The 18,985-nt window shown below is 43.1% G+C and overlaps 1 protein-coding gene across 1 annotated transcript in view; it reads left to right on the top strand.

The window, feature by feature from the left end:
• Positions 1-16,579, top strand: part of aig1 (androgen-induced 1 (H. sapiens)) — a 70,071-nt gene extending 53,492 nt beyond the window's left edge. The window contains exons 4-5 of the mRNA XM_055639143.1: positions 11,175-11,338; positions 14,745-16,579. Of these exons, the coding sequence (XP_055495118.1) occupies positions 11,175-11,338; positions 14,745-14,785 (205 nt within the window). The 3' untranslated portion in view covers positions 14,786-16,579. The remainder of the gene's footprint in view (positions 1-11,174; positions 11,339-14,744) is intronic.
• Positions 16,580-18,985: the final 2,406 nt, after the last annotated feature.

Here is an 18,985-nt window from a genome sequence, read left to right as displayed (position 1 = left end):
TATCCAAGGACATTGTGGGAAACTAGAGAGGAAATTGCGAGAGCCCTCGTTGAAGTTGACAAATTGTCCTTAAATACAGGAGAGGTGCCGGAAGACTGGAGGGTGGCAAATGTTGTACTTCTTTTCAAGAAGGGCTGCAGAGAAAATGTTGGGAACTATAGGCCAGTGAGCTTAACATCTGTCATTGGCAAGTTACTGGAGAGTATTCTGAGGGATAGGATTTACAGGCATTTGGATGGGCAAGGGGTGATTAGGGATAATCAGCATGGTTTTGCACATGGGAGGTCGTGTCTCACAAATCTGATTGATTTCTTTGAAGACGTGAAGAAAAAGGTTGATGAGGCCAGAGCCGTAGATGTTGTGTACATGGACTTCAGTAAGGCGCTCAACAGGTTCTGCATTGTAGACTGCTCTGGAAGGTTACATCGCATGGGATCCAAGGAGAGATAGATGGATGGATAGCAAATTGGCTCCAAGGAAGGAAGGTTGCTTCTCAGAATGGAGGCATGTGACTAGTGATGTGCCACAGGGTTCGGTGCTGGGCCCGTTACTGTTTATCATCTACATCAATGATTTGGATGAGAACATACAGGGCAAGGTTAGCAAATTTGATGATTAAACAAAAGATAGTGGTTTTGCAGATAGTGAAGAAGGTTGTGAACGATTGCAACAGGATCTGGTTCGATTGGCCAGATGTGCGGAGGATTGGTTGATGGAATTTAATACAGAGAAGTGTGAGGTGTTGCATTTTGGGACGTCGAACAAAGTAAATGGTAGGCCTCTGAGTAGTGTTGTAGAACAGAGGGATCTAGGAGTGCAGGTGCATGGTTCCTTCAAGATTGAGTTGCAGGTAGGTAAAGTGGTCAAAAAGGCTTTTGGCACTTTGGCCTTCGTCAGTCAGAGTATTGAGTATAGAAGTTGGGAGGTCATGTTGCAGTTGTATAAGATGTTGGTGAGACCGCATTTAGAATATTGTGTTTGGTTCTAGGCACCATGTTATAGGAAAGATATTGTCAAGCTTGAAAGGGTTTAGAAAAGATTTATGAGGATGTTGCCAGGACTTTTTAGTTAGAGATGCAGAGTGGAAACAGGCCCTTCGGCCCACCGGATCCACGCCAACCAGCAATCCCCGTACACTAACACTATCTTACACACACTAGGGACAATTTTTCTTTTTACATTTACAAATTAAACTACAAACCTGTATGTCTTTGCAATGTGGGAGGAAACCGAAGATCTCGGAGAAAACCCATGCAGGTCACAGGGAGAACGTACAAACTCCGTATAGACAGCACCTGTCGTTGGGATCGAACCTGGGTTTCCGGCAATGCATTTGCTGCAAGGCAGCAACTCTACTGTTGCGCCACTGTGCCGCAGCTATAGGGAGAGGTTGAGTAAGCTGGTCACTATTCCATGGAGCGCAGGAGGATGAGGAGAGATCTTATAGAGGTATACAAAATCGTGAGAGGAATAGATCAGGTAGATACACAGAGTCTTTTGCCCATAGTAGGGGAATCGAGGACCAGAGGGCACAGGTTCAAGGTGAAGGGGAAAAAATGTAATAGGAATCCAAGGGGTAACTTTATCACACAAAGGGTGGTGGGTGTATGGAACAAGCTGCCAGAGGAGGTAGTTGAGGCTGGGACTATCCCATCGTTTAAGAAACTTTTGGACAGGTACATTGATAGGACAGGTTTGGAGCGATATGGACCAAGCGCAGGCAAGTGGGACTAATGTAGCTGGGACATTGTTGGCTGGTGTGGGCGAGTTGGGCTGAAGGGCCTATTTCCATACTGTATCACTCGATGACCATTACTATAACTAGAGGGTCTGAGCTATAGCAGAGGTTGAGTAGGCTGGGACTCTATTCCTTGGAACGCAGGAGGATGAGGGGTGATCTTATAGAGGTGATTAAGATCTTGTGAGGAATAGATCGGGTAGAGACACAGAGTCTCTTGCCCAGAGTAGGTGAATCGAGGGCCAGAGGACATAGATTTAAGGTGAAGGGGAAAAGATTTAATAGGAATCTGAGGGGTAACCTTTTCACACAAAGGGTGGTGAATGTATGGGACAAGCTGCCAGAGGAGATAGTTGTGGCAGGGACTATCCCAACATTTAAGAAACAGTTGGACAGGTATACGGATAGGACATGTTTGGAGGGATATGGACCAAATGCTGGCAGGTAGGACTGATGTAGCTGGAACTTGTTGGCGAGTGTGGGCAAGTTGGGCCACACTGTAGTACTCTAACTCTTTGACTAGTCGATCCTATACTCTAGGTACAGCTTACAGAAGCCAATTAACTTACATACCTACACATCTTTGGAATGTGGGAGGAGACTGGAGCACTCACTGGCTTGGCCTCCACAGCCCTCTGTGGCAATGAGTTCCACATTAATTAAAGAAGTTCCTCCTCACCTCCTTTCTAAAAGAGCGCACTTTAATTCTGAGGCAATGACCTCTGGTTCGAGACTCTCCCACCAGTGCAAACATCCTTTCCACCTCCACTCTTATCTTTGCCAATTACAAAGAAACTTTCTAATTCCTCTACTTCCTCAGAAGTTTGAGAGGATACAGCATGTCGGTGAATACACTATCAAACTTCCACGGGTGTACAGTGGAGAACATACTAGTTGGTTGCATCACGGCCTGGTTTGGTAATTTGAATGCTCATGAATAACCAAAGTTTTTCACTGTACCTCGGTACACGTGGCAATAAACTAAACTGAATGAAGGAGGCCGTGGAAAGTGGTGGATCTTGCCCGGTCCATCACGGGTACTGATCTCCCCACCATCAAAGGGATCTACCAACAGCACTGCTTGTAGAAAGTAGCTAATATCATAGAAGACCCACACAACCCGAGCTACACTCTTATCTTGTTTCTACCATTGCAAGTTTGAGGACCGTTGTTCCAGGTTCAAGAACAACATCTTCTCATCAACCATCAGGCTTTTGAACCACATTGCACAGTCCTAACCCCAACCCTATTTCAGCATTGAAATGGGCTTTGCACTGAGGTTGCACAACGTACTTTGGCTTATAGATTTATTTGTTGCATTGTTGCATTTATTGTGCCTGCAAAACTGCAACAAGTAAAAATGTTATTGTTCTGATACTGGTATAAATGACAATTAAACACTGTTGACACTTGACAATTAGGATGCACAATATATGATGATATATGATGGTCTTCATCAACTATGTCTCATCCTGAAAAAATGAAACATAGGTATGGAGTTAAGTGAATCCTTTTTATTCAAAGAAGACATTGAGCCAGAGTCTTATAGCATGGAAACAGGCCCTTCGGCCCAACTTGCCCACACCGGCCAACATATCCCATCCACACTAGTCCTACCTGCCTGTGTTTGGTCCATATCCCTCTAAACTTGATCTATCCATGTACCTGAATAAATGTTTCATGAAGGATGCGATAGTCCCTGCCTCAACTACCTCCTCTGGCAGCTCGTTGCATACACTCATCAACCTTCGTATGAAACCAAGCACCCTTTGTGTGAATATATGTTTCTTATAGTTTTCCTTTTCTGCTCATTGAACACCTTCCTCTACTTAGGAACTAGAGACTGTATGTACAACAGCCTCCCCTCATTTTGCCCAACTAATCCACTTAGAAACTTCCTGTGCTCAGTTTCCATGACAATCAACCAGCAACATTTCTCAGAACCTTGGCACCAGCATCACACCTCCCAACTCCCACAGGATGTAACTCTCCAGAAATACGTCAGCCCTTTAATGGGAACACATTAAACACTACAGTGCTATTTCCAACCCTGCAGGCAGCAGAACCTCAAGGAGAAACATTGTCACCATGCCCAGATATATAAACAGACACCCTGGAAAAAAGAAGGTTCATAACAGAGTCTCACAGTGGATAAGATTACCACTGCACTGCTAGCGGTAGGCAGAGCCAGTCTAAGTCTGCACCTGATAAAATTAATTCAATTTGTTTTTCTCAGGATGCTTCACCTTCATCAGTATTAAGTTAGTCATACTATCTTATGCCAAGGCTTGGACACTATGTAGATATGAGCAGCTAAGTGATAAGTAATATTCTTGCCATAGAAGTGTCAAGTAATGGCCAGTACCAACAAGAGAGTCGACTCTTGCCGTTCAGTGGCATTACCACTGTGAGCACCCTGGGGCCAGAAACTCCACTGAACCAGCCACTAAGGCATCATGTCTACGGGATCAGGTCAGAGGTTGGGTAACCTGCTGCGAGTAACTAGCCTCCTTTTTTCATCAAAATCTTTTATATGTCAACATGACAAACTGAATGTTCGGAAAACAACCACCCCTTCCCACCCAAAATTAAGGGACAGAAGTTTAGGGGTGTAATATGAGGGGGAACTTCTTTACTCAGAGAGTGGTAGCGGTGTGGAATGAACTTCCAGTGGAAGTGGTGGAGGCAGGTTCATTGGTATCATTTAAAAATAAATTGGATAGGCATATGGATGAGAAGGGAATGGAGGGTTATGGTATGAGTGCAGGCAGGTGGGACTAAGGGGAAAAAAAAAAATTTGTTCGGCACGGACTTGTAGGGCCGAGATGGCCTGTTTCCGTGCTGTAATTGTTATATGGTTATATGGTTAAACCACCCCCCTCTCTGGGCACTTTCCTTTGCAACCGCAGGAAATGCTACACTTGTCGCTTTACCTCCCCCCTTGACTACATTCAAGGACCCAAGCAGTCTTTCCTGGTGCGGCAGAGGTTCACCTGCACCTCTTCCAACCTCATCTATTCCATCTGATGCTCTAGATGTCAGCTCTCTACATCGGTGAGACCAAGCGTTGGCTTGGCGATCGCTTCACCCAACGCCTGCGCTCGGTTCGCAATAACCAACCTGATCTCCCGGTGACTCAGCACTTCAACTCCCCCTCCCATTCCGAATCCGACCTTTCTGTCCTTGGCCTCCTCCATGGCCAAGGTGAGGACCAGCGTAAATTGGAGGAGCAGCACCTCATATTTTGCTTGGTCAGTTTGCACCCCAGTGGAATGAACATTGACTTCTCTAATTTCAGGTAGTCCCTACTTTCTCCTCCCCTTCTCTGCTCTCCCTCAGCCCACTAGCTCCACCTCTTCCTTTCTTTGTCCCCCCCCCCCCCCCCCCCCCCCCCCCCCCCCCCCCCCCCCCCTCACATCAGTCTGAAGAACGGTTTTGACCCAAAACTTTGCCTATTTCCTTCACTCCGTAGATGCTGCCTCACCCGCTGGGTTTCTCCAGCATTTTTGCCTACCTTCGATTTTCCAGCATCTGCAGTTCCTTCTTAAACAAGATAATCAATGACCACTCTCACTCCGGCCATTCCCTTCTCTCTCCTCTCCCATGGACCAGAAGTTACAAAAGCTTGAAAAGACCACCACCAAATTCAAGAATATTTCTTTCCCATTGTTTTTGCTCAATATTGATCAAGATTTCAGCATCTGCAGACTCTTGTGTCACTTCTTTACCGTTGTTATCAGATTCTTGAATAAACTTCTCATGCTGCATGCTAAGGATATATTTCTGATCTTCCGTTTTACCACCTTTGCACTTTATAAAAAATGTAATTTCTCTGTAGCTGTAACACCATATTCTGCCCACTGTATACTTTCACTTTTCACAATACCTGTGTATGATATGCTCATGTAAAACAAAGTTTTTCACATTATCTTACTACACTTGACAATAATAAACCAATAACCCAAGGAGCTAAACAATATTCAATTATCTTGATAGGCACTACATATGAACTTTCAAATATTCACTTCCTCCATCATCAGAAGACTTATGGATACAGCATGTGCCATCATCAATATATGGCTTAGTTGCACATGTAGACTACTCAACAGTCTCCCCCCGAGCCATGATCTATAACACCTGGGCAAGTCACAAATGCAGAGACACATCATATGTCTTCTATTATCACCAGCTCAAAATGCTGGATCTCCTGCAACTTCTTCCTCTGGGCTGGTAACTCACCAGCGTTTTCTCAAGACCAGCGAGGGATGGACTACAAATGCTGGCTCTAAAAGAGACAAACAAACACTTGGATTTCAGAAGAAATAGAGAAATGCACCCATCCATTCTGCAGAAACAACGTCCATCAAACAACATTGCCACTAACTATTCCATGGAACTTGTGTCTCTGTTGAGTTACCAGACAAGAGATTCACATGGCCACGGAGTCACAAGAACATTAAAGAGATCAACTCAGGAGCCGAGGAAACGGTGTAAACCTTTGTCCGTGACTATCTCCTGAACGTCCTGTACAGGGCGCCTTTCAATCAGACAGACGTTGCATCAAAGTTAATCATCAACCTGGGAAGATGTTCCTGCCCTGCTGGCTTCACATTTTGTGCTCATTAATCTTTTGTAAATGGACACAGTGGATTGAAGATGTTTGCTTTAGACCACTGTTGTTATCATGGTCTGTGTCAGGCTGAATCTGTACTTTCTGATTACATAAAAGATTCAGATGAAAACAATCCTTCCAGAATACCCTTGCCAACCAGTTACGCTTGTATATCCTCCATATTTCTGTGTAGTGTGTGGTCTCTCATCGTAAGAAAGGGAGAATCTGTTGAGACTGAAAGTTATCAGCGGAAGTTCATTGGAAGCATCAAATCTCTTTGTAATGTCCAGATAACCCAATAGAATCCGGGATCATCTCTTGTTAAGGCTTTCACTGATTTTTGCAAGGCTTTCACCCTTTATTAAGGTGTTGGTTGGCCAATTTAGGTTTGAACTGGAGATGTGACCCGTTACCAAAATGCAGATTTGGATAAGTAAGAGACTGTTAGTAAAAAAAATAGCAATGGGCCATTATGGGCTCCGCCCTTCCTTGGTTATCTGATGCCAGCCCTGATTTGTTCTGGCCTTTTCCTACCCCCCCCACCCCCCCCACATCCTCCAGAGATGCTGCCTGACCCGCTAATATACTACTGCACTTTGTGTCTGTCTTCTTTTTTCAACTGTTTTCCCAGTCTCTGGTTATTTCACTAGGAGAAAGAGTGAGCATGAGATTGGAGACTCAGTGCAATCCAAAACGAACTGGGTTTCCAAATGTATCCACATCTGTGGCTCGTGCACTACCTTACATTCATACATCATCCTTGCGTTGGCTATTGGGTAAGCAATCTCTCTCATTTTAAACAAAGCATACACTGAAGAAGGATCCTGACCCGAAACAATGTCTGTCCATCTCAACCACAGATGCGGCGTGGAGAATTCAGTTCCTCCAGCACTTTGTGTTTTGCTCAAGTTTCAAGTATCTTCAGTTTCTTGAGTCTTCCATTTTAAAATTCTCATCATTGTTTCAAAATCCCTCCCTCTCCTCATAATCTCAACCAGGTCTACATCCCTCCAAGATCTTTGGTCTGTTCTTAAAATGTAAGGCTTTAGATCATCGCAGAGTTTTAGTTACACCATGATGGAGCCACATGAGAATGCAGATGTTGGAATCTGCAGCAAAACAAAACTGGTGGTGGAACTCAGCGGGTCGAGCAGCATCCATGGAGGTAAAAGGATGGTCGATATTTCAGGTCGAGACCTTACTTTGGAAGTGCAATGAGTGTTTTGTGTCCTGAAGTAGTGTCTCAACCCGAAACATCGATCAACCCTTTGCAACCACAGGTGCTACCTGACTCACCGAGGTCTTCCAGCAGTTTGTTTTTTACACCATGGATGGATATATCTTCAGCTGCTGAGGCTCTGGAATTCCTTCCCTAGAGGTACTCTCCACCATTTGTTCAGAAGCTAAATTCAGCCTCTGGACAAGGTTCAGATCACCTAATTTCCCTTTGCAGATGCAGATGATAGAAGGTTATTAATGGGGACACAAGGGGCTACAGGTGCTGAACTCTAAAGTGGAAGTGATAAGTGGAACCAGATATTCTGGCACGGTGGTGCAGCGGGAGAGTTGCTGCTTTACAGCGCCAGAGACCCGGGTTCGATCGTGACTGCGGGTGCTGTCTGAACGGAGTTTGTACGTTCTCCCTGTGACCGGGTGGGTTTTCTCAGGGTGCTCCAGTTTTCTCCCATATTCCAAGGATGTACAGGTTTGCAGGTTAATTGGCTGTGGGGGAAAAAAACCTGTAAATTGTCCCTAGCATGTAGGATGATGCTAGTGTACAGGGGTCGCTGGTCGGCACGGACTTGCTGGGCTTAATTGCTGTTTCCGCGCTGTATTTCTGAACCCAAATAAAATAATGGGCAGATTCAACCAGTTGTTGGAGGGAATAGGAGACCCAATAGGTTAATTGCATGGTTGACTGGCATCCTCCAGTTTCTGTCTCTATCTCCCACTTCCCCTCTACCAGCTGACTCCACCTCTCTCCATATCTGTGTCTACCTATCACCCTCTAGCCACTATCTCCAGACCGCCATGCCCTGTCCCCACCTGGGTCCTTCTGTCCATTATCCTTCACCTCACCTGTCTCTACCTATCAACATCCAGCCCCTGCCTCCCTCTCCCTCTCACCTCTCGATACTGGCCATCACCCCTCTACACTACCAGTCCTGATGCAGGGTCTCAAACGTAAACATCCACCATCCCTGCAGCCTGACCCTATGTGTTCCTACAACAACGTGTCTGTGGTAGGCTTTCTGTCGGGTTACTGTTGCTGCAATGACTACAGATCTGTCAAGCGGTGGCATGAAGAATGTGGGAGGACAATGAACCACAGAGAAGCGTAATGATATTTTGTTTTTATAAAATATCACCAGGGGACGTCAAAGTGTGAGGTGGTACACCGTGCATCAATAACAGAGGCAACTGTTTCAAATGTGATGTGACCTAACACAGTACCCCGGCACCCCTATTAAGCTTCAACAAATATCATTCACTAATGATGTTGAGTCACTGTCGTAATGCTATTTTAGTGAGGGGTGGCATTGCGGAAATACACAGTGGTATTAGCTGACTTGTCTGTTAGCACACAGTGAAAATAATCAATCACAATTACCTCTCTTTTAAGCATGCCGTATGGTGTGGGTGAGGATTCTGGACTGTTGAGAACTGATTTTGCAGCCTAAGGCTCAAACCCAGCATACAGATCTGCTTATCTGTGGGGTCAATGATGGGCTACTCAACTGCTGAATTTGATGTTGTTGGGTTACTCCTGAAATTAGTGGGAGGACCATCTTCTGTATTGTGTGATCCTGTTTGTGGAGAGACAGGAGACTGCAGATGCTGGAATCTGGAGTGAAAAACAAGGTAGAGGAAAACAGTGTGTCAGGCAGCCTCTGTGGAGACAGAGGGATTATTGGTGCCTTATTTTAAAAGGCTCAAATCCTCAGCCTGGCCTAGTGATGTTTAGTTCTCAAAGATACACATTTAAAAAGCTGCTGTGAGATAAAGGACAAAGAACAAACTGCTGCAGGAACTTGGGTGTAGAGCTAATAAACAACACACCAAGTAAAGGTCCAACAAGTTTTATTAGCATAGAATAAAGTTACACGACTAACATCCCGACTAACGACTGGTGACTAAAAACTTTAGTAACATATGGTGACAGTAAGGTAATACTCGGTCCAGGAGGTGTATAACACATGTGTGTTAATGTTTGGTAAAGCAGAACTATATTGGGGGTTGAGGAAAGGAGATGATGAGGAGTTTTGTTACTCGGAGGGCGGTCAATCCATGAAATTCATTGCCACAGACGGCTGTAGTGGCCAAACCAATAGATATTTTTAAGGTGGAGATTGACAGGTTCTTGATTAGCAAGGGTTTCAGGGGTTATGGGAGAAGGCAGGAGAATGGAGTTGAGAGGGATAGACCCATCAGCTATGAGTGAATGGCGGAATAGACCTGATTGGCTGAATGGCCTAATTCTGCTCCAAGGACTTATGAAATCAGGAGCTGGACCTGCCGAGTTCGTCCAGCAGTTTATATTTTGCTCCATCTTCCACCGTCTGGAGTCCCTTGTGTCTCAAATTTGCATGATTTTAGAAGCACATTTTTGGTTATATTGTAGCGGGGACTCCAGGAGTCCAGCCAGGAATGAGGCGAAAACAAGTTATGTGAACAAAATGGCGTTTATTACTGTCACTATGCTGCTTCCAACTCCAACCTCGTGACCGGGCGTGACCCGATCTTAAATACCCTGGGTCAGAGCCCATGACACAACGCCTTCTACTCCGAGATGCAAAACTCCTCCCTCCTGAGCTGAGGGTTCGCTACCCGTGGCTAGCCACCAGGTACTGCCACAACATTTTGCTTTTTGATTTATTCACATGGTATGTGGATGTCACAGGCACCACTGGCTTTTATTATTTATTCCCGATTGATCGTGAACTGAGGAGGCAGTAGTGGGGCAATCACATTGGTCGCTCTGGAGCCCCATTTATCCCAAATTTGGCAAGAACCATTTTCCTGAAGAAAATGCGTAAACCCAATGGGGGAGATTTGTCACATAAAGATATAGTTACAGCTTACCATTATTCATAATTTTCTTTATGGATATATTCCAGGTATCACTCCTGTATTAGCCATCAAATAGCACACAAGACAGCCATACTTTCCATCATACTGACTCTTTGAAGATTATTTCCATGCTCCTCTTTTTTCTCCATAGACCTAGGTACCATCTTCTCTGGAAAGTATTGTTTATAAATACAGTTTTTGGAAGGGCTTTTCTTCAGTGAGTTTCACTACTGTAATTGAACTCACAGTAAGCAAACGTCCAATACATTTCAACATGTCAAGGACTGGTTTGAGGGGACATGGGCCAAACGCAGGCAAGTGGGACTAGTGAGAATGGGACATGTTGGTCGGTGTGGGCAAGTTGGGCCGAAGGGCCTGTTGCCCCACTGTATGACTATAACTGGAGTTGGGTTAGAGGGACTTGCCCATGATTTCTCCAGATCAACCCCATCCCATTGCAGGAGGTCTAGCACCAGTCAGGTAGCAGGTGAAGATCCATCAAAACCATGGTTAGATAGAGCTCTTGGGGCTAGTGGAACCAAGTGGTATGGGGAGAAGGCAGGCACGGGTTACTGATTTTGAATGATCAGCCATGATCACAATGAATGACAGTGCTGGCTCGAAGGGCAGAATGGCCTCCTCCTGCACCTATTTTCTATGTTTCTATGGTGGTTCCCGGTTTGTCAGGGTGCTGTGTTGTCTTCTATCATTCAGGCAGGAAGATTTTACCTGTTTTACTTCTAACTTCTCTAGGATTTGCTGGATTCACCACGTGACAGGAATGTGGGTCTATCCACTTCTCGACCAACTACCCAGCTTTCCGAAGTGTGTTGCCTTCGTGGCATCAGTTGCTGTCATCAACATTTTGTATACGGTGGGTGAAATATTAAACAGTTTCATCTGGGACAAATCAAGATGTAAGTACCTTTATTGCTTTGATTCTGTTTCTATCTCTTTGGTATAGACCACATGCAAGACATAAACGCTTTGTATAATTCACCAGGTGCTGCTATGTTTCAACTCGAAGCTGACTAAATCAATATATGATACATCTGTCCCTACCAGTACTCACTACAGGTCTTGCCAGTAATACAAGATGCTTTCCGCGCAAGTCCTTCTGGCCTACCCGGCATTTCCAGGGAAACTCCTGTTCCCTTCTGGATGATTCAGGCTGGTGGCCACAATTCAGTGCATATACCACAGGATTAGAAGTCCAGTCGGAACTTATTTTTTAACAACTCAAATTTGGCAATTGAAACTCAAAAATCATTTTCGTTAAAGTGACACCCATTTAAATGTTTCAGTTTTATCCTTTTCCTGGCTATTTCCCTGGCACAAAATCAGGTCATTCAGCCCATCAAGCCGATACAGCTTCCACACCACTGCTGGTAATTCTCTCTCACATGTCTGTCCAATCTGTGTTGAAGGCCCTGACTGATTTGTATTTTACCATCCCAGAACTACTCTCAGTGAAAAAAAATATTTTCTCCTTTTACCTTCTGCCAAACATTTCAAACCCGCGCACTCAATTGGTCCCTAATGGAACAGTTTCACTCTGTCTACCTATCAAAACCTATCAAAGCCCTTGGTCATCCAAATCGCCATCAAATCATCCCTCAATTTCTTCAAGATAAACTGCATCTTCTCCAATCTAACCTTAGGGCTAAAATACCATGTTGCTGCTCTTACTTGGTGAAGTAAAATATATTTAGTTTTATTTCTTAAAGGCGAGTCACATAACTCTCAAACCTTAATGAGATCTTCCATTAATAAAGCAAGTGTGGGAAGTAAATGACAGAGCACTCTGAGATGATAGAATCATGAAACACCACAGCTTTGGAGGAAGTCAATTTGTCCATCATATCAGTATCTGCTCCTAGAAAATATAACAGAACCAGAGGAGGGCAGAGCAGGGTCCATAATGTCTGTGCCAACCAAGATGTGAATCCAAACCAATCCATCTGGCTGTATATAGTCTACATGCTTCCATTTCCTACCTGTTCATATGCCTGTCTAAATGCATCTTAAATGTTGCTTTTGCATCTGCTTCCACCACCTCCCCTGGCAATGCATTCCAGGCACTTTTTGTGTCCTAGATTTGCCTTATAAATTTCCATAAACTTTCCTATTCTCACTTTAAAGCTATGGTCTCTGGTATTTGGCATTTCCACCCTGGGAAAAAGACCCCTCTCAAAATTTTATACATTTATATCAGGTTGCCACTCAGCCTCAGACGCTCCAGTAAAAATATTCCAACCTGGCCCAGCCTCTCCATATAGCTAATATTCTCAAATCCATACAACACTCTGGTGAACTTTTGCATCCTCTCCAAAGCCTTCACATCCTTCTTGTAATGGGGTGACATAATACATCAAATTTTGTCTAACCAACATTTTATAAAACTGCAGCATGCCTTCCTGACAATAATAAACATGTGACAATAATAAACATAAACCTAAATACACTAACCAATGAAGGCAAATATGCTGCCCACCTTCTTTACTATCTCGTGTTGACACTTTCAGGGAGCTATGGACTGGACCCCAAGATATCTCTGTAAATCCAGTTCTTTGAAGGAATTATTTAGTCATCCCCTTATATTTTCCTAATTCCTTTGCAATGTATTTTTGTCCTTTAAGTATATATCTTGCTCATTATCCATAAATCAGTCCATTCCAGATAACAGTCATTGTAAATAGCATGTAAATATGTTTTTATCCTTCTATTATGCTTTGTGCATGTTTTTGAGATCACTTTAAAACTGAGACTTTTCTGGTTTACAGGCCGTATTAGATATAAAGGGCGTAGGAAGAAATACATAGAAAAATAAAGTGTAAAGCCTGAAGAAGGGTCTCAACACAAAACATCACACATTCCTCCTGTCCAGAGATGCTGCCTGTCCTGCTGAGTTACTCCAGCATTTTGTGTCTATATTAGATATAAAGGCTATTGATTCAAGTCTGCCGCTATAGACTGTTTGATCAGAGCCACATTTTATCTGATAGACTGAGAATGGGACCTTCTGAATTATAGGAGGAGTGACAAAGGCAAAATGGGAAACTGTTTTTGTTCCAATGCCTAGAGGGGATATGGATCAGACTGAGATCAGAAATGTTACTTTATCTTCTTTATATAGCAGGCAGACCACTGAAAATCATTCAGTTCTGTAACAGGACAGTATATCTAGTACCGGGCACATGGCGTATAAGGCGGCATGTATATGGAAGAGGTGCCAGAGGAAGTGGTTGAAGGATGTTCTATAACAACATCTGAAAGATATTTGGACAGATACACAGACATGAAAGGTTTAGAGGGATATGCTTCAAACACGGGCAAATGGAACTAGTGTAGATGGGCATCTTGGTTGGACTTTACGTGTTAGGCTGAAGGGCCTGTTTCCACACTGTTTTATTCTGTGGCTGAGTCTGCTTGCCTGTTCTGGGTACACTCTTGCTCATATGGAATCGAATAGACCAGATGCTGAATGGCAGCTGCATTCAGTAGCTGTCATCACAAGCTGTGGAAGCCAAGGAATGCCAACATACTCGTTGGGAGTGTATCAACGGCATCTGGCTAGTGGTGGTCATTCAATGAGAAGGAAAATGCTAACTGTTTCTCTCTCAACAGATGCTACCTGACCTGCTGAGTGTTTTCAGCATTTACATTTGCACTTCTGATCTTATGTTCATGTTGTTGCTGCTTATTTATATCGTGGCATGGCTCATTTTCCAAATTAAAATTCAAATAAAAGGTAGAGACAGCCTCTGGCCCATTTGGTCCTCCACTGCTGTTTCAGCTGTGGCCCAGAGATAGAGAACAGATACTCTGCAGAGAACCTACAAGTGCTGATCTGCAGGTCTCTTGGTCTTACTATTAGTCTTAATATAAGCAAAGGAGAATGGAATAAGAGCAAGAAATTATTTTCATAGTGCCTGTACTTCACCGTACTGTGCATATGACAATAAACATGTGTAGAAAGGAACTGCAGATTCTGGCTTATACTGAAGATAGGCACAACGTGCTGGAGTAACTTATTGGGTCAGGCAGGATCTCTGGAGAAAAAGAATGGGTGACGTTTTGGGTCGGGACCCTTCTTCGGAAAATATAAGCTCAATTTAACTTGACTTGAAATGCAAGAAATGCTCAGCAGGTTAGGCAGCATCTGTGAAGATTTGCTTCACTAGAACCATCTCTCCAATATTTTCTCTATGTTTATTTCAAATGTTCAACATTTACAATATTTGACTTTTGCAAGTGCAACAGAAGATAGAAGCAAGAACAGATTTCACAAAACACTTATTTAATGTGCTCTTTTATTCCTAGGTATAGAAGAAAAGCTCAATTCTAAGAATAAGATCGACTGACACAAGCCAGAATATTTTGTTTCAAGAACCTGATGGATGGAGACATTTATTCTGCCTCATCAACAAAATGAATTTACTAACCACATGCAGTATTAATCTCCTGGACTCGGAGCCAAATCATCTAACTAACCAGATCATGCCATCAAAACCATTTGTTAATTCATAATGTAAGATTTCCAAGTTGTCAAGATGCAGAGGTTCACTTTAGGCCTGCAAAGGCCAAGAGAGAATTGGTGCTGTTTGAACAGTAGTGTGAACTCACTTCTTATAAAGGGATCGGGATTAAGTCAATGCAATCAGTCAAACTAGTCACCCATTTTCGTTGGGTTTATCGTACATGTACAATGTCTGTTCCTTTACATGCAGTATATATGTCAGGTTATATATTTGGCTACTCAATAAGAAAGTCCTGAAGTGCACCATGTTAAGAGTGATCGGCAATATCAGACCCAAGATCTGAAGGCAGTTGCAGCAAACAAGATGTAATGCAGTGAAGTGAACTCTGATAAATGTTGACAATATTGTCTCTCCATATCCTTGGAGAGTGGTGTTGAAGGCTTTTGGCATGTTTGTCTTCATTAGGCAGGGCATTGACTGTACATTTTGACACATTATGTTGCAGTTGTATAGACATTGGTGAGGCCACATTTGGAGTATTGTGTTCAATTGTGGTCATGCTGCTATCAGAAAGATGCCATTAAGATGGAATGATTGTAAACATGATTTACAAGTACGTTGCCAGGACTCAAATGTTTGAGTTATAGGGAGAGGTTGGACAAGCTGGTAGGTTTCAGACCTACCATTTGTTGTTTGGATAATTCCCTTATCTTGGTTGCTCTTTGCTAATGCGTTACTTCACACTTTTCCAGACTGAAATCCAGCTGCTAATTTTCTGTCCACCAAACCGTGTAGGCCTACTCTCTAGAATTTCTTCCTCATTATCATGCACGTTGCCAATTTAGATGCCAATGGAAACTTCTTAATCATGGTCCCTACAATCTGTCCAGGTCATTAATATACGTACATCACTGAAAGTATGGGGCCCTGCTCTGAGCCCTGCAAGACCCCAAAGTATAGAGCACTTTACTTTCTCCCAATGAGACAGTGTTTAGGTCAAATTTCCACCTCCCTTCAAGCCTGCAGGGCTTTACTTTCCTCAGTACAGCCCCACAGCTTTACTGATCTGAGAGTGTATTATGACAAGGCAAGCACTGAGGTGCTGGAATACGTCTGACTGCGCTGTCACAGCCCGTAAGTAAGCCAAGTAGTCAGCCCACATGTATCAGAATGCTGCTATTACACTACTTTTCTTTGTTAATATTGTACAATTTCTGGTTTCAATGGGAATTGCAGTTCTTGTTTTGGCAAGTAATTTTTCACCAACTTAAATTTAAATTTATTTGCGATATCTGGCCCTGCCGTTATTTTGTCATCAGTTCTCTCTTCTCAGGATCTGTTCTTCTCTTCTTCAATCTGCCCCACCGTCTCTCCTCAAACTGTACCCAGCCCAATCTCCTTACTCTTTCCAAAATCCTTGAATGTAATGTTCATTTTTTCCTTTTCCTCTTCCTTAATCCCTTCTGTCTACACCAGTCTGCAGTCTGAAGTGACACTGAACATATTCACCAATTACACCTTCTGTGACTATATTAAACCAACTTTCCTTCTCCTTTGACACATGTCAGATCTTGTTCAATTAAATATCTCTGCTGTCCATGGGTCTCTTTGGCCTTAAATCATAGAATGTTTGGACCCTCAATCATCTATAATGGAAGCAATAAACATGGATTAAAGTTAGCCCTGTGCAGGATTCTGAATATTCAACACCAACAATCAACCACAGTATAGATTTGTGCTCCATAAACCATTTGTGGAGGTGCTGGTGTCTTTCCTCGTGAAATTAATCTCAGACCTTGATCAAATGTAAATTTCCATTCTTGTTGTCCCAAAAATATGCACTTTGAAAAAAATATCCCTTTTCCAGTGTGATCAATTTAGCTAAAAAAATAGTGGAGAACCAAGAATGGTTAATTGTCATGTACTGACAACAGAACAACACAATTCTGATTTGCTGCAGTTTACCAGGCCCATAAATCCATTATCACAAAGGTAGTATATAATAATAAAAAATACAATAATTATTAAATTAATAATAAATTAATGCAAGCGTTCAACCACAATCTCAATCCTGAGTAATCCAATCAAAAGTTCAGAGTAATCAAATCATTGTCTCAGTCCTGTAATCCAAATCACGGTCGCAATCCTGAGTAAACAATTGTTATCCCTATCCTCGGTAACCAGTACAATCTCAATCTGAGAAACACATTCAATTCCTGAGTAACCCAATCACGGTGTCAAATCTGTAACCAAGATCACATTTATGAATCTGAAGATCCAAGCATATGTAGTCTCTTGTGTCTCCAAGTGTAATCCAATCATAGTTTAATTCCCGAGTAAAAAAGTCTCAAAAATGAGTAACCAAATCATAGTCCAAAACCTGTAGTTTAATAACAATTTAAATCTGAGTAACCCAAATCACAGTCTATATCTGAATAATCCAATCACAGTCTATATCTGAGTAATCCAATCAGTCTCAATTCTAAGTAACCAAAACACAGTCACAATCCTGGAATCCACTTTTAAATGACGAGGTGCACCAGGAGAGTTTCTTTAAACAATATGTGCATAGTTCAATGAGGGATAAGGCTGTTCCGGATCCTGCACTGGAGAATGAGCTTGGCCAGCTGATCAAAGAATCAAAGTGGGGTGGGAGAGGGGGAGGGGGGAGGGGGTCTTTTGGAAACAATGATCATAATTTCATAAGTTTTAAGATAGATATGGACAAGACAAAGATTGGTTCTGAGGTGAATATTTTATATTGGGGGAAGCTAATTACAATGTTATTAAGCAGATACTGAAGAATGAAGAAAAAAGGATGGCTGTTTGGGGGTAAATCATCATCTGATATATGGGAACCCTTTAAAAGCCAGGTGGTTAGAGTTTAGAATGACAATTTTCTTGTGAGGGCAAAAGATAAGGATGGCAAGGTTCAGGAACCCTAGAAGACAAGAGACATTATAAGTTCAGTCAAAAATAAGAATAAAACATATGTAAGGTTTAGGAAACTGAAATCAGACAACGTTCTTGTAAAGGAAACAGGAAAAAACTTAAACAAGGAATAACAAGGGCTAAAAGGAGCATGAATTGTCCTTGGTGAGTAGGATTAAGGAATATTCCAAGGCACTTTACACATACATTGAGAGCATATACTAGGAGCAGGAAGTGAGCTAAGGATAGGGTAGGTACACTCATAGATATAGAAAATAGGTGCAGGAGGAGGCCATTCTGCCGAGCCAGCACCACCATTCATTGGGATCATGGCTGATCGTTCCCAATCGTTAACCCGTGCCCGCCTTCTCCCCATATCCCTTGATTCCACTAGCCCCTAGAGCTCTATCTAACTCTCTCGTAAATCCATCCAGTGATTTTGCCCCCACTGCCCTCTGTGGCAGGGAATTCCACAAATTCACAACTCTTTGGGTGAAAATGTTTTTTCTCACCTCAGTCTTAAATGGCCTCCCCTTTATTGTAAGACTGTGGCCCCTGGTTCTGGACTCGCCCAACATTGGGAACATTTTTCCTGCACCTGGCTTGTCCAATCCTTTTATAATTTTATATGTTTCTATAAGATCCCCCTCATCCTTCTCAACTCCAGTCTTTTCAATCTTTCCTCATATGACAGTCCCGCCATCCCAGGGACCAATCTCGTGAACCTACGCTGCACTGCCTCAATCGCAAGGATGCCCTTCCTCAAATTAGGAGACCAAAACTGTACACATTACTCCAGATGTGGTCTTACCAGAGCCCTATACAACTGCAGAAGAACCTCTCTTCTCCTATACTGAATTCCTCTTGTTATTAAGGCCAGCATTCCATTAGCTTTCTTCACTGCCTGCAGTACCTGCACGCCAACTTTCAGTGACCGGTGTACAAGGACACCCATGTCTCACTGTACCTCCTCCTCACCTAACCTAATCCCATTGAGATAATAATCTGCCCCCTTGTTTTTGCCGCCAAAGTGGATAACCTCACATTTATCTATATTCTACTGCATCTACCACGTATCTGCCCACTCACTCAACGTGTCCAGGTCACACTGCAACCTCTTATCATCCTCTTCATAGTTCACACTGCCACCCA

Source organism: Leucoraja erinacea, chromosome 8 (assembly GCF_028641065.1).
Source record: "Leucoraja erinacea ecotype New England chromosome 8, Leri_hhj_1, whole genome shotgun sequence".
Lineage (NCBI taxonomy): Eukaryota > Metazoa > Chordata > Chondrichthyes > Rajiformes > Rajidae > Leucoraja > Leucoraja erinaceus.
Note: the sequence above shows the minus strand (reverse complement) of the source record. Positions and strands in the feature narration are given on the sequence as shown.